General features: G+C 36.7%; 1 protein-coding gene across 3 annotated transcripts in view; it reads left to right on the top strand.

The window, feature by feature from the left end:
* LOC132109715 (A disintegrin and metalloproteinase with thrombospondin motifs 2-like) overlaps nucleotides 1-13,348 on the top strand; it is a 137,050-nt gene that overhangs the window by 110,272 nt on the left and 13,430 nt on the right. For 2 of the 3 annotated variants that reach the window (XM_059516020.1, XM_059516018.1), the window contains exons 6-19: nucleotides 900-1,056; nucleotides 1,320-1,425; nucleotides 5,120-5,263; nucleotides 5,344-5,476; nucleotides 8,539-8,568; nucleotides 9,978-10,091; nucleotides 10,175-10,320; nucleotides 10,400-10,575; nucleotides 11,480-11,613; nucleotides 11,693-11,813; nucleotides 12,257-12,337; nucleotides 12,434-12,597; nucleotides 12,687-12,852; nucleotides 13,204-13,336. In XM_059516020.1, the coding sequence (XP_059372003.1) occupies nucleotides 900-1,056; nucleotides 1,320-1,425; nucleotides 5,120-5,263; nucleotides 5,344-5,476; nucleotides 8,539-8,568; nucleotides 9,978-10,091; nucleotides 10,175-10,320; nucleotides 10,400-10,575; nucleotides 11,480-11,613; nucleotides 11,693-11,813; nucleotides 12,257-12,337; nucleotides 12,434-12,597; nucleotides 12,687-12,852; nucleotides 13,204-13,336 (1,805 nt within the window). The remainder of the gene's footprint in view (nucleotides 1-899; nucleotides 1,057-1,319; nucleotides 1,426-5,119; nucleotides 5,264-5,343; nucleotides 5,477-8,538; nucleotides 8,569-9,977; nucleotides 10,092-10,174; nucleotides 10,321-10,399; nucleotides 10,576-11,479; nucleotides 11,614-11,692; nucleotides 11,814-12,256; nucleotides 12,338-12,433; nucleotides 12,598-12,686; nucleotides 12,853-13,203; nucleotides 13,337-13,348) is intronic. The other variant, XM_059516019.1, reaches the window with a different exon arrangement.

Raw genomic sequence — 13,348 nt, 5'->3', positions numbered from 1 at the left:
ACATCTGTGATTTGATTACAGAAAAAAAGTTTTGAGTCATCCCTCAGTATTAAAACAAACAACAACTGTTCAGTGTTCAGTAATGTACTAATAATGGATGTCTAAGGGTACATCATATTACATTTACCAGCTTTACTATCATTAAATGGAACAGATGTTTGATATAACTAAAAAGACAGTGTTAGTACAGATTTCTACATAAAATAAATGCATAATTCTTTAAATCTTTCTATTAATCAGAGAATCCTAGAAAACAAATCAGTTTAACAACATTGATAATGAGAAGAAACATTGATAGTTAGTTTGCTGAAAATAGCTTTCACATATGTCACAAATTAATTTTTGACATATTAAAACAATTTTAACAATTTTAAATGTAATGTTTTACAATATTATTGGCTTGACTGTATTTTACTTCAATGAGCACAAGAGATTTATTTTAGAAACAAAAAAATCTTGCCAACCCCAAACTTTTAAAAGGTAGTGTGCATTACTTGCAATGGTCTAGCAGTAACAATCATCAGTACTTTCAAAAGTTAATCACCCTCATGTCAGTTCAAACCCTTATGAAATTCTTAAAACAAATAAAATGCTTTGGAATTCTAGTTGCTTTTTTCCCACATGATTCAAGCTCCAAAAAAGTTTCCAAAGCATCATAAAAGTCATCCATTCAATCCATGTGCTGTATCCCAGGTCTTCTGAAGTCATAAAATAGAAGCAAAAGAAAAATGTTTTATAAGAGATTCTTTCAGAAATGGATAAAATGTTAAATGGTAATCTATTCCTTTATAAGTGGTACTGAACCCATAATTTAATTTAATTCACACCTTGACCAGATGCCAACAGCTAAAATCAAAATGTAGCTTTGAGTGTAACATCCTTCTCATGTATGCTTTCAGTCCACGAGCCTCATTGAGCTGGGTAATCCTTCTCAGAGTCTGGAAAATGTGTGTCGCTGGGCTTTCGAACAGCAGAGGAATGACACTAACGACAAAGAATACCATGATCACGCCATCTTTCTTACTCGTCAAGAGTTTGGACCAACAGGAATGCAGGGTAAAATCAACACACATGCACACTAACACTTGTGATCAGCAACCTCCAGAGATTGAAACACGGTGCTAACAAGAGAAGATGATCTTTCAATCGTGAACACATGTGTTCAGTTTGAAAAATATGTATCTGTATGGACATGCCACAATGATCTTGAAATGACCTAGACTTCAGGCCTCATACCAGTGGCAAATAATTGTTAAAAATAACATGCGATGAAGATGTGAGTAGGACAAACTCAGTCAGGTGTTCTTATGTGTTGCTAGGTTATGCTCCTGTCACAGGCATGTGTCATCCCGTACGGAGCTGCACTCTCAACCATGAGGACGGTTTCTCGTCTGCTTTTGTCGTCGCGCATGAAACCGGCCATGTGTGAGTATCTGCTACAGTATGTCAAAAGATACCTAATATATTTTCATTTATACAGCAGTTTGTTCCGGTGCTTGAATTATGTTTCTTTCATTCAATCATTCTATCATTCGAACAGCTGACTTTCCACTATTTGTGTCGCTAATTAGTGTAGGTGGCGATAAGTGATTGTCTTGTTATAAATAAATCAATGAATCATTTCAAATAGTTCACAACCAATTTATTCAACGTGGATTAATTGACTAAATTTACATGTGCACGAATAATGCGATTATTAATCTTTAATGTTAAATTAATGTTTACATGTCAAGAGCAAAGCTCTTCACTCCCGTTTACATGCAATTTCCATTATTCTTATTATTCGCTAATGGTTATATTTTCAATTGCTTTGCCTACTACTCGCCACTTCTGGATGAGGGTAAGGAACAGATTGGTGGCAGTGTTTTCCCCAGAAATGCTATGCTTTCTTCCTAGCCATTGTTTCTAATCTTTCTGTTTCTAAGACGTGCATGTCACGTCATTCATGTACAACCCGAATTCCGGAAAAGTTGGGACGTTTTTTAAATTTTAATAAAATGAAAACTAAAAGACTTTCAAATCACATGAGCCAATATTTTATTCACAATAGAACATAGATAACATAGCAAATGTTTAAACTGAGAAAGTTTACAATTTTATGCAAAAAATGAGCTCATTTCAATTTTGATTTCTGCTACAGGTCTCAAAATAGTTGGGACGGGGCATGTTTACCATGGTGTAGCATCTCCTTTTCTTTTCAAAACAGTTTGAAGACGTCTGGGCATTGAGGCTATGAGTTGCTGGAGTTTTGCTGTTGGAATTTGGTCCCATTCTTGCCTTAAATAGATTTCCAGCTGCTGAAGAGTTTGTGGTCGTCTTTGACATATTTTTCGTTTAATGATGCGCCAAATGTTCTCTATAGGTGAAAGATCTGGACTGCAGGCAGGCCAGGTTAGCACCCGGACTCTTCTACGACGAAGCCATGCTGTTGTTATAGCTGCAGTATGTGGTTTTGCATTGTCCTGCTGAAATAAACAAGGCCTTCCCTGAAATAGACGTTGTTTGGAGGGAAGCATATGTTGCTCTAAAACCTTTATATACCTTTCAGCATTCACAGAGCCTTCCAAAACATGCAAGCTGCCCATACCGTATGCATTTATGCACCCCCATACCATCAGAGATGCTGGCTTTTGAACTGAACTCTGATAACATGCTGGAAGGTCTCCCTCCTCTTTAGCCCGGAGGACACGGCGTCCGTGATTTCCAACAAGAATGTCAAATTTGGACTCGTCTGACCATAAAACACTATTCCACTATGAAATAGTCCATTTTAAATGAGCCTTGCCCCACAGGACACGACGGCGCTTCTGGACCATGTTCACATATGGCTTCTTTTTTGCATGATAGAGCTTTAGTTGGCATCTGCTGATGGCACGGCGGATTGTGTTTACCGACAGTGGTTTCTGAAAGTATTCCTGGGCCCATTTAGTAATGTCATTGACACAATCATGCCGATGAGTGATGCAGTGTCGTCTGAGAACCGGAAGACCACCGGCATCCAATAAAGGTCTCCGGCCTTGTCCCTTACGCACAGAGATTTCTCCAGTTTCTCTGAATCTTTTGATGATGTTATGCACTGTAGATGATGAGATTTGCAAAGCCTTTGCAATTTGACGTTGAGGAACATTGTTTTTAAAGTTTTCCACAATTTTTTTACGCAGTCTTTCACAGATTGGAGAGCCTCTGCCCATCTTTACTTTACTTCTGAGAGACTCTGCTTCTCTAAGACAAAGCTTTTATAGCTAATCATGTTACAGACCTGATATCAATTAACTTAATTAATCACTAGATGTTCTCCCAGCTGAATCTTTTCAAAACTGCTTGATTTTTTAGCCATTTGTTGCCCCCGTGCCAACTTTTTTGAGACCTGTAGCAGGCATTAAATTTTAAATGAGCTAATTAAGTGGATAAAAGTGTAAAATTTCTCAGTTTAAACATTTGCTACGTTATCTATGTTCTATTGTGAATAAAATATTGGCTCATGTGATTTGAAATTCCTTTAGTTTTCATTTTATTAAAATTTAAAAAACGTCCCAACTTTTCCGGAATTCGGGTTGTATTTCACAAGCACACACACACTTTATTCAGAGCGCAATACTGCAATTAAGGTTTTTATATGCCTGTATATTCCAATTAAAATCGGCATACACCACCTATGTGAATACGATTATGCTTGCTGCGATAATCAGTTAAATCACATTATCTAAATCGAAGTATTGTGTTTACATGAAATAAAGTTTAATCGCAATATTGTCAATCTCATTATAATCACATTAAGAGGGTACATGTAAACGCACTCATTGTGTAAATAAAAAATATGTGCGATACCACTTATTTTGTTACCGATTCTTTTAAAGACCAGTATCATTGATATCGATACCGATATGATACTTCTAAATTCAAACTTATAAATTATGAAATGTATTCGATTATTAAATTACGATAAGATTATTTTATTAAATTAAAAAGAGTAGAATGAGTAATGATATCCACTTAACTTTATATATGAAATGCATTTTAACATTCAATATGCTTTAATTGCATCTTATTAGGTTATATTTTAGTTTACACTAGGTTAAAATATTGTAGTGGTATCCATGGAAATCTACAAATATATGAACTAGGTCACTTTAGTAAAATCATGGTTTATCTTCATAAGGATGAAAATGCAACCATAAGGATGAAAATGCAACCTTTTTATTCTGACCATGTATGATTTATATCAACATTACAGAATAGAACATAATCAATATGAACTTTTAACATGTCATTACACAAACTATAGGCTAAAATATCAGTTTGTTTATTGTGAAATAACTCAAACATATAATGTTTCCTCTGATAAGCATTGTTCTGGGCTGCTGTTCCCAAAAGCATCAATGCTTTCTTATGATTCTTCTGAGAAGCACAGTCCTGTTTGACTGCACTGTCAGAACAGTGAGTGAATGCTCTCTGTAATTGATTGGTTCTGTCTTGCATTATTTGCATGTTTAGATGAGCAGGAAAATAGTTCTATCCTACACAATTATTCACTAACATACATTATTTGTCCAATTCAATGCATATTATACTCATAAATTTGTTTTATAAACAAAATCAATAGTAAAAAAACACCTTAGTTTCGAGATCTTTATTTGAGTATCGATACTTTCAAAACTCACATTAGTGTCAATATATAGATATTTCAGGATCGATTCTCCCATCCCTAGTAAATAAGTGACTGGCTGCATCTGAAATTGCATACTTCACACTATGGGGGCAAAGCAGTAGGTGGAAAGAGTAGTGTGTTCAGTATTGATAACATAGTACCCAGATGACGTACTACTTTTTGCAAGATTTTGAAGTGTGCATCAGAAAGTACCTCAGAGTTTATGCGATTTTGGACACCGTAACTATGAGTTAATCTCTGAGTCATTTTCTCAATAGATTTGTTAAAAAACAAATCAATTCAGGAACAGAACAAGTGACAGCCTATATTATTGAATAATTAAATTATTCACACAGGCAATTTATTCAAAACTCTTGTTTTATTTATTCAAATTCTCAAGTCTAAAAATGCCAAAATAAGGTTCAAGTTGTTCTCAAAAAAGTAAATTGTAAATATGCGTGTATATTATAGGTTGGGAATGGAGCATGATGGGCAGGGGAATCGTTGTGGAGATGAGGTGCAGATGGGGAGCATCATGGCCCCACTGGTGCAGGCGGCTTTCCACCGTTTCCAATGGTCACGCTGCAGTCAACAGGAATTGGGCCGCTACCTGCAGTGAGTGCTAGACAGACATACACAGACAATCTTGACTAGTGCAACTGTGGATTATATACCATCTCATTCTGCCTCTGAAGTTCGTATGATTGTCTCCGTGACGACCCGTTCGAGCACAAATGGGAGGAGCTTCCACACCTGCCCGGGCTGCATTACTCCGTGCACGAACAGTGTCGCTTTGACTTTGGGGCCGGATACATGATGTGCACAGCGGTGAGTCTTGAATTCACTGCTGCACAGGCTTTTTCATTCAAGTAATGCATTATTATTACGAGATTGTAAAATCACAACGAGCATGTATAATTCTACAAGCATTCTTCCTTAACAACCATCAGCTTGCCATAACAATCACCATTTGTGGTCATTGGGTTCACCGTACTGTAGGTTGCCGTGACCCAGTATGATGTGTGTTATACATGCCAATAATGCATTATGAATGGAACACAGCATTTTGTGTTAAGTGACTGAGTATTGATATCTGTACATGCCAAAGGGAAAAGGCTTAATGGAACAGAATAGTGCATCAAAAATGTTCAGTCTGTCACAATTTTACTCATGCTCATGTTGGTTCAAACCCGTATGACTTTCTTTCCTCCGTGGAGCACAAAAGAAGGAGCTTTCAATCTTTATAAAGGAGACAAAAGCACCATTAAAGTATCATAAAAGAGGTCCCTATGACTCATGCACTTTATTTCAAGTCTTCTAAAGTAATGTAAGTTATACAGCTCTTTTTGGCATGTTCTTCAGAGGAGCAGCATAAATTCATTTACAAATTCTCATTTTGAATCAGATCTTTAAAAAAAAAAAAAAATATATATATATATATATATATATATATATATATATATATATATATATATATATATATATATATATATATATTTCTTTTTTTTTTTTACATAAGTTTGAAAACATTTAAAACATTTTGTGTGTTTCACAGAAAAAAATGTCATACGGGCTAACATGAGGGTGAGTGAATGATGAAACTATTTTCACTTTTGGGTGAATAAATCTTTTAGTAAACAAGAGGAGAACAAGGGGCCAGATTCATAAAACATTCTTAAGAAGGAAAAAAAAGTCTTCTTAACTGCCATTTTCATTTTATTCTTTAACTTAAGAAAAAAAGTTAAGAATATTTTGTATTCTCAAACATTCTTCTTAAGATTGTTCTTAATACAAAACTTTCAAGAACTCTAAAGAATTTTAAATAAATAACTTAAATTTAGGACATTTCTTAAATTTCAAGTAGTAAGAATGATAAGTTTGAATGATAAGTCAGAATTATATAGTTTAGGCATTACACTTGCTACATAATTTAAATTGTAGGACTATAAATCAGGATAGCTAAAAGACTAGCTACATTAGACTAGCCACAACAGTACATAGTAGGGCTATTAATAAAGATGTGCACAAGTTTTCTGAAGTGATCAGTGACAAAATTTAGTAGAAATTAATAGAATGACTAGAAAACCCATACACAGGATGCATTTACTGTAGCAGAGCAGACGCACATACTGGAACATTCACTCAGAAGAGAGTGCAAAAATAGCACAAAAATGAATGAAACGGATTGGTGCAGCTTGAGACATTCTCTTTAAAAGTAACTGTTCAAAAACATGGCCCATTAAAACGTGAAGCCAAGTGTTCGCACTTACTGTATGATTATTAGAGTAATCTGAAGAAGGCGCAAGAAGGAAATCCTTGAAGTGAGTCTTCAGCCATGTATTCACATAAAGACTGTAATTTTCTTCTTAAGAAAAAATATGTTTTTAGGAATATATTAGCAGACTTGTTAATCTTTTAATTGGAAATAGGAGTATTCAATAACACTTGCTGTCCTTGTTAGGCATGTTAAATGTACTTACTATTATAATAGCAATAAATTATGGATTATTACATGCAAGTAACCCTAAGCCAAACCCTAATCCTGGTTCATGTTAAAGGGATACTCCACCCTAAAATTTAAATTTTGTTATTAATCACATTAATCACAAGCTCATGACATGGGGTAAGTGATTAATGACAAAACTTTCATTTTGGGGTGGAGTAACCCTTTAACTACAAGTACATTTAGTTCAAGGTCCACTGAAGTGCCTTGAAACAAGCAGCGTTATTCTACGTGGTTATGTAATTTCAACTGAACAAGAAAGAGAGGGCGGGACATATCAAGCATCCCCACCTCCTTTTTAAAATAGCCAATGGCGTTTTGTTTATATCTGCTTGGGCCAGAGCCGTTGAGCTCGGTAAAGCCACATTTGACAGCCAGAGTCTAATAGATTACACCCTAGATTCAATAAGAAACTCTTAGTAAAACAAAATTGTGGTCATAATCATGCTGAGATTCGCTCCGTGCTATCCATAGACTGTATAAAAACATGGACGTAGTGTCCGTGACATCACCCATAGGTTTCCGAAGAGCGGTTTTGAAGCCAAAAGTAGGCGGAGCCGGTCATCACCATCTTAACAGCGCATCACCCCTTGTCACTCCCGGATAATCGAAAAAAGGCGAGAGTTGGTGAAACCATGCCCGCTTAGCTCGATGACGGCAACAGCTGTGGCAATCCACCTGTCACTCAAGTGGCCGCTCCCTTAATTATGTAGAACTTTAAGGCTTAATATAATTTTAACTGATGAGTTATAAAAAAAAAATCACCCCCTCAAAGTTGTCATGAAAGAGACGAATTGCAAGCTTTGAATGCTTATATCTTCTAAATGCGAATGGAGCACATTGCCTTATAGATAATCTTAACACTAACATATTGATGCTAACACACAAAAACAACTGATTTCATGAGGACTTTAAATATTATTACTCAGTACTTAAATATATAATTACACTGTGAGATGGACACCTTAACATAAAGTGTAACCAAGTATGAACCTCATGGAACTCATCTTAAGAAATCTCTTTTATTTTGTGAGTCCTGCCCTAGGTTTTAAAACTACTCCACAGCACATCAGCTGGTTTTATTTAATATAGTTGTTGATATTAAATAAATTCTAGATTGACCAAAAAACATTTGATTAGCACCAAATTTCAAAATGATGTCACTCCTCTATTGGAGAGAAAATGCATGGCTATAATTATACTGTTTACAATTCACTATTGGGAATAAAATTGATCAGATAATCAAAGCCAGATGTCATGAGTTTGATATCCCTTGATAAACTGGATAAAAATGGTTTCAAGAAGCACTTCTGCTCATAAAATGAGATTCCAGCTGAACAGCACTGCTTGGACTGTACTTCACTGTCTTGTTAAACCATTCCCTTAGCTGCAAAAGGTGGGGCAATCAGGAGCCCAGGTAAGGTGTTCTCCTCAGTCGCAATGTGGCCTCTTTCGTTTGAACTTGATTAAATTCAGATGGTTTTATTGTTAATCATTACATGGTATGTGTTCAGCTCATTGTCATTTTGCAGACACATATGCACCAGGATACTAAACCCACAGTTGTTTCTGAAATAATTGGAATTTAATTGGAAATAATTTCACAAGAATTAAAAGGAGTGCTTGAATTCAATACAAATGTAAGAATTTTGGCTCGAAATTCCACAAATAGGAATTGCATTAGGATAATGCACAACTGGAGGTTCATCCACCCAGAAGTAAGTCCCATCGCTTAAGGCTTGATTTAGACACATTTGCAGCTTAAGTAGCACATTTATATATGGAAGATTTGATATAAGTGCTTTAGCAAGAACACGAGTGGCACATTTCTGCTTCTTAACCCTGTGGAATGCCTTGTTCTGTTTTTCGAACTGAAGGATAAAATTATTCTCCTGGAGTAATTGAAAGCATGCCACAGATTCTCTCAATACTGAATATCTCAAACCTCTTTTGAACATTCTTTTAATGTCAAGTTAATCAGGTCATTGCAGTCTGGTGACTTTTCAGAGAGTTTTCTACATTCATTAGAAAAAATATCAATGAAAAGATTGCTGATTTGAACAAGTTTAACCATACAGTTCTCAGAAGCATCTAAAAATCTCTACAGGTACTAAATAATCGTCTAGCTTTTGGCCTAGAAATCCTTTCGCTATTTAGCTTGGCAAACTCCAAAAAAATATTCAAACTGAGAATACAGTAGCAGCCAGCTGGCTACTGCTGAAAACTGCGAGCCATTAATTTGCACTTGGTGTCTTGATTTGTTTAAAATGCTTGTTGGGTTTAGGATCTTGCTAAATGTGGCGTCATCATTAGTACCACAGCCAGAGATTCTGCTCTTGTCTACTACGCCTCTCAGAGGAAGGAAAACAAAGAGAGATTTTGCTTAACATTTGACCTTAATAGAGGCCATATCCCAACACTGCCCAGCATTCTGTTGTCAAACTGTGCTGTTGGTCACAGGCTGTATCATAACTTAAAGAGTTTTCATCATTGCTTTGATTTGCCTGCATGAGATTGCTTTGTTACATAAATGTAACCTGCCCATGAATGAAAATGTATCATACTGTTTCCTCATGCCTGAATAACTGTTATGACATTACATTTTATATTATATTAAGTAACTTTTTTTTCAATTATTTGAAATGTACAGGACTGTTTTAATAGTGATACACTATTTGTACACCATTTTGTCTTTGTAATGAACAGTTTACTACATTTACCCCATCAGATGTCCTTCAGTTTGATCCTTCCCTGACCAGTGTCTTGTCGTCAGATTTCTCAGAGTTTGAGAATAATTTTTCTTCTCTCTGTTCCTCTGTTTCTCAGTATCGCCCCTTTGACCCCTGTAAGCAACTTTGGTGTGCTCATCCAGACAACCCTTTTTTCTGCAAGACCAAAAAAGGTCCGCCCATTGATGGCACTAATTGCGGTGATGGGAAGGTACCACTCAGCCTTTCATGCAGATTCATCCCGAGACTCACTTGCTTCCTTTGTGTTTATGTGTTGCTCTCTTCCTCTCTCAGCACTGTTTTCAAGGCCACTGTGTACAGTTGACTCCAGACATCATGAAAAAGGACGGAAGCTGGGGGATGTGGAGTGAGTTTGGCTCCTGCTCTCACACCTGTGGAAGGGGACTACAGTTTCGCACACGAGCTTGTGACAATCCGCGGTGTGTATCTATCTATCTGCTGATCTGTCTTATTTTTTCATATATAGCTAATTTCTTCTCTTCCGTTTACCCCCTCCAGTCCAGCCAACGGTGGACGTATTTGCTCCGGCCCAAGCTATCAGTTCCAGATTTGTAATATGCATGAGTGTGAAGAACCCTACCAAGACTACAGAGCCGAGCAATGTAGAATGATGGACAACGAGTTTAAGTACCAGAATACCTGGCACCACTGGCTGCCATATGAACACCCCGACCGTAAGTAATATGGCAGATTTCATGAACCACACAGAGTTGAAATAGCTTTTCCTCTGCAAAAAAGACACCTTGAAAACAGTTAGTCTATAGATTGTTTCCCACTCCTGTCCTGCCCACTCTAGCACAGTTTGTCAGCCAGGCCTGTAACCATACTGATGTAATCCATCTCTCTGCACAGCTGTTTTCACTTACGCAGTGGGTACACATGACAATATGATTTTATTCAAACCCCCCTTTTTTCCACTTCTACAATATTCATATGACATCACTTAGAACATGAAATCCCTCCCGAGTCATTAGCGCTGTGGACATCTGCCTTAGTCGATCAACACAGGAACATCCAAAGTAATTATCATATAAAGAGACTTTCTGAGCCTTTTTTTTCTTTTAACTGTCATGTCAATAACGACTGAACTGCAGAATAATTCAGAAAATAATGTTTGTGGTTCATAAAATGGGCTTGGATACCTCTGATAATATTTTACTTGTACTTTTTCCACACAGAATGAAATTAAATGCGTTTAAATAACTGGGACTTATTAGAATGTACTTCTGGAACAGAGGCATCCAGTTTTTGGATTAGCTGTGAAACTGACTGTTATATGATGATATAATGTACAATGCTTTTATAGACAATGTAAAGATTATCAAGAGACCTTTTTTTGTATAAACCATGGAATAATGTTATCTAACTATCCTCTATTGGACAAAGACGTATTAGATGTGGAATATTTCTGGAAATTTAAATGGTAAATGATCACCAATTATTTTATATTAGTTGATTTTTCTTCTTAGAATTAGAAATTGTTTCCTTTTCTTAGAATTCAAGAGCATTTAATCCTTATAATTGTGTATTTGATCTCAGTCCATCACTCAGGGATCTCTCTTGTCTTGTTTTCCATAGCTAAGCAACGCTGCAAACTGTACTGTCAATCCAAAGAAACCCGAGCTGTAGTCAACATGCAGACTCTGGTGAAACCTGGAACACGCTGTTCCTACAAAGATCCCTACAGTGTGTGTGTGGCCGGAGACTGTGAGGTATATAGCTGTGTGTACCCTTTGGAAAGGTTTTTTTTTTTTTAGTGGCCTGTTGCTCATGATGTCTCTCTCCCTTCAGAAAGTGAGCTGTGATAATGTGGTTGGATCAGCTCTACAGGAAGATAAGTGTGGCGTCTGCGGCGGAGATGGAACCAAGTGCAAGACTCACAAGTTTAACTTCACCTTTGTAGAGAAGACAGGTACGTCTCCGCGTCACACATGTAGGCTCTGTTCCAAAACCTAGCGGAGGCAACATTTTAAGGCATCACAGGACCAGTCCAGACACAATGGCTCTTCCAAGCATAGGCATAATTATAAGCCTCATAAGATACAGGTACCTTCTTTCAGACAAATTTGTTGCAAAGGAAATCCAATAACACAGTGCAACTTACAAGATCACTGAAAAAATACTTGAATCAAATATTGGTTTCAAATACTATTAATTTAATAATGAAAAGCAGTGATGGATGCTTTCGAAACACTGCTTTGTGAAGCTTGTATGCAACTGCCATGAGTCATGTGATTTCAGTAAAAAAGGATTTGTTGTGTCATATCTGTTTCAATGTTTACATTTTTTAAATGTTTAAAAACACATTAAAGTATTGAAATAAAGTAATAGTAATTTGGAAATGTTTTGGTGTAGGTGTCATTAAAGTGCTGGAAGTTCCCAGAGGGGCGAGACATCTCTTCATCCAGGAACTTAATGGAACTACTCACATTTTAGGTAAAGCCTAATCATTTCCTGTAGTTTTTCATGCATTAAGTGATGTGTCTATTTGACTGCAGATCTCTCTCTCCATTTTTTGTTTTTACCAAATAGCTGTCATGAATAAAGCATCGGGTGATTTCTTTCTCAATGCCTATGGAGAGTACCCAGAGACACGCTCAGTTATTGAAAAAGGTCTGGAATGGGAATATGAAAATAAAAACAACAAGGACACCATTCAAACCAGCGGACCCTTGAAAAACGACGTGGTTGTCATGGTAATCACCTGTAGGAATCCACACACATACATCAGTGGATACACAACTTGTCTTAATTGGTTGTCTTTAAATGTGTAATTGTTTACTAGATCCGAATGCATGGATCAGCCAGGGTGAAGGTGTCGATCAAATACATCACTTACTATGACAGACTGAGTGATGGTACCAATGAGAATAACATGGTCCCTGATAATGCAGTGCCATATTCCTGGGTGGTGAAGAGATGGACATCCTGTTCCAAGACCTGTGGAGGAGGTACTGTAACCACACTGTAACCACAATCATTTATTTGAGAGAAGTTTAAGACACAGCTAAGCTTCTAATATGACTGATCATTTGCTAAGTCCTGCATTAAAACATTAGTGACCAATCTTGCCTCAGCAACTGATGCTCTCCACCATATTATCAACCTCTTAAAAGTGACTAAAATTGGGGGTAATACTTAGCAAAGAGTCTATAAAACACAACATGGGCATTACTTGAGGACAAAAGAAGTGGAAGTGCTTGACTGAACTCATTATTCAACATGATTCTCAATTATTATATTTATTTGTAATTCTCTATTCATGTCCATGAGAATTTCATTCACTACCTTCTTATGGATAGGTATTCAGATGACGCGTTACGGCTGCCGTGAGAATGCAGAGATGAAGATGGTCCATCGCAAATTCTGTGAGGAAAACAAGCAGCCTCAGCCCCTGTTTAGAGACTGTTACTTGAGAGAGTGTGCTCAGCCCATGTGAGTGTGTGT

Source organism: Carassius carassius, chromosome 29 (genome assembly GCF_963082965.1).
Source record: "Carassius carassius chromosome 29, fCarCar2.1, whole genome shotgun sequence".
NCBI classification, from domain to species: Eukaryota; Metazoa; Chordata; class Actinopteri; order Cypriniformes; family Cyprinidae; genus Carassius; species Carassius carassius.
This window is presented reverse-complemented; position numbering and strand designations above follow the sequence as displayed.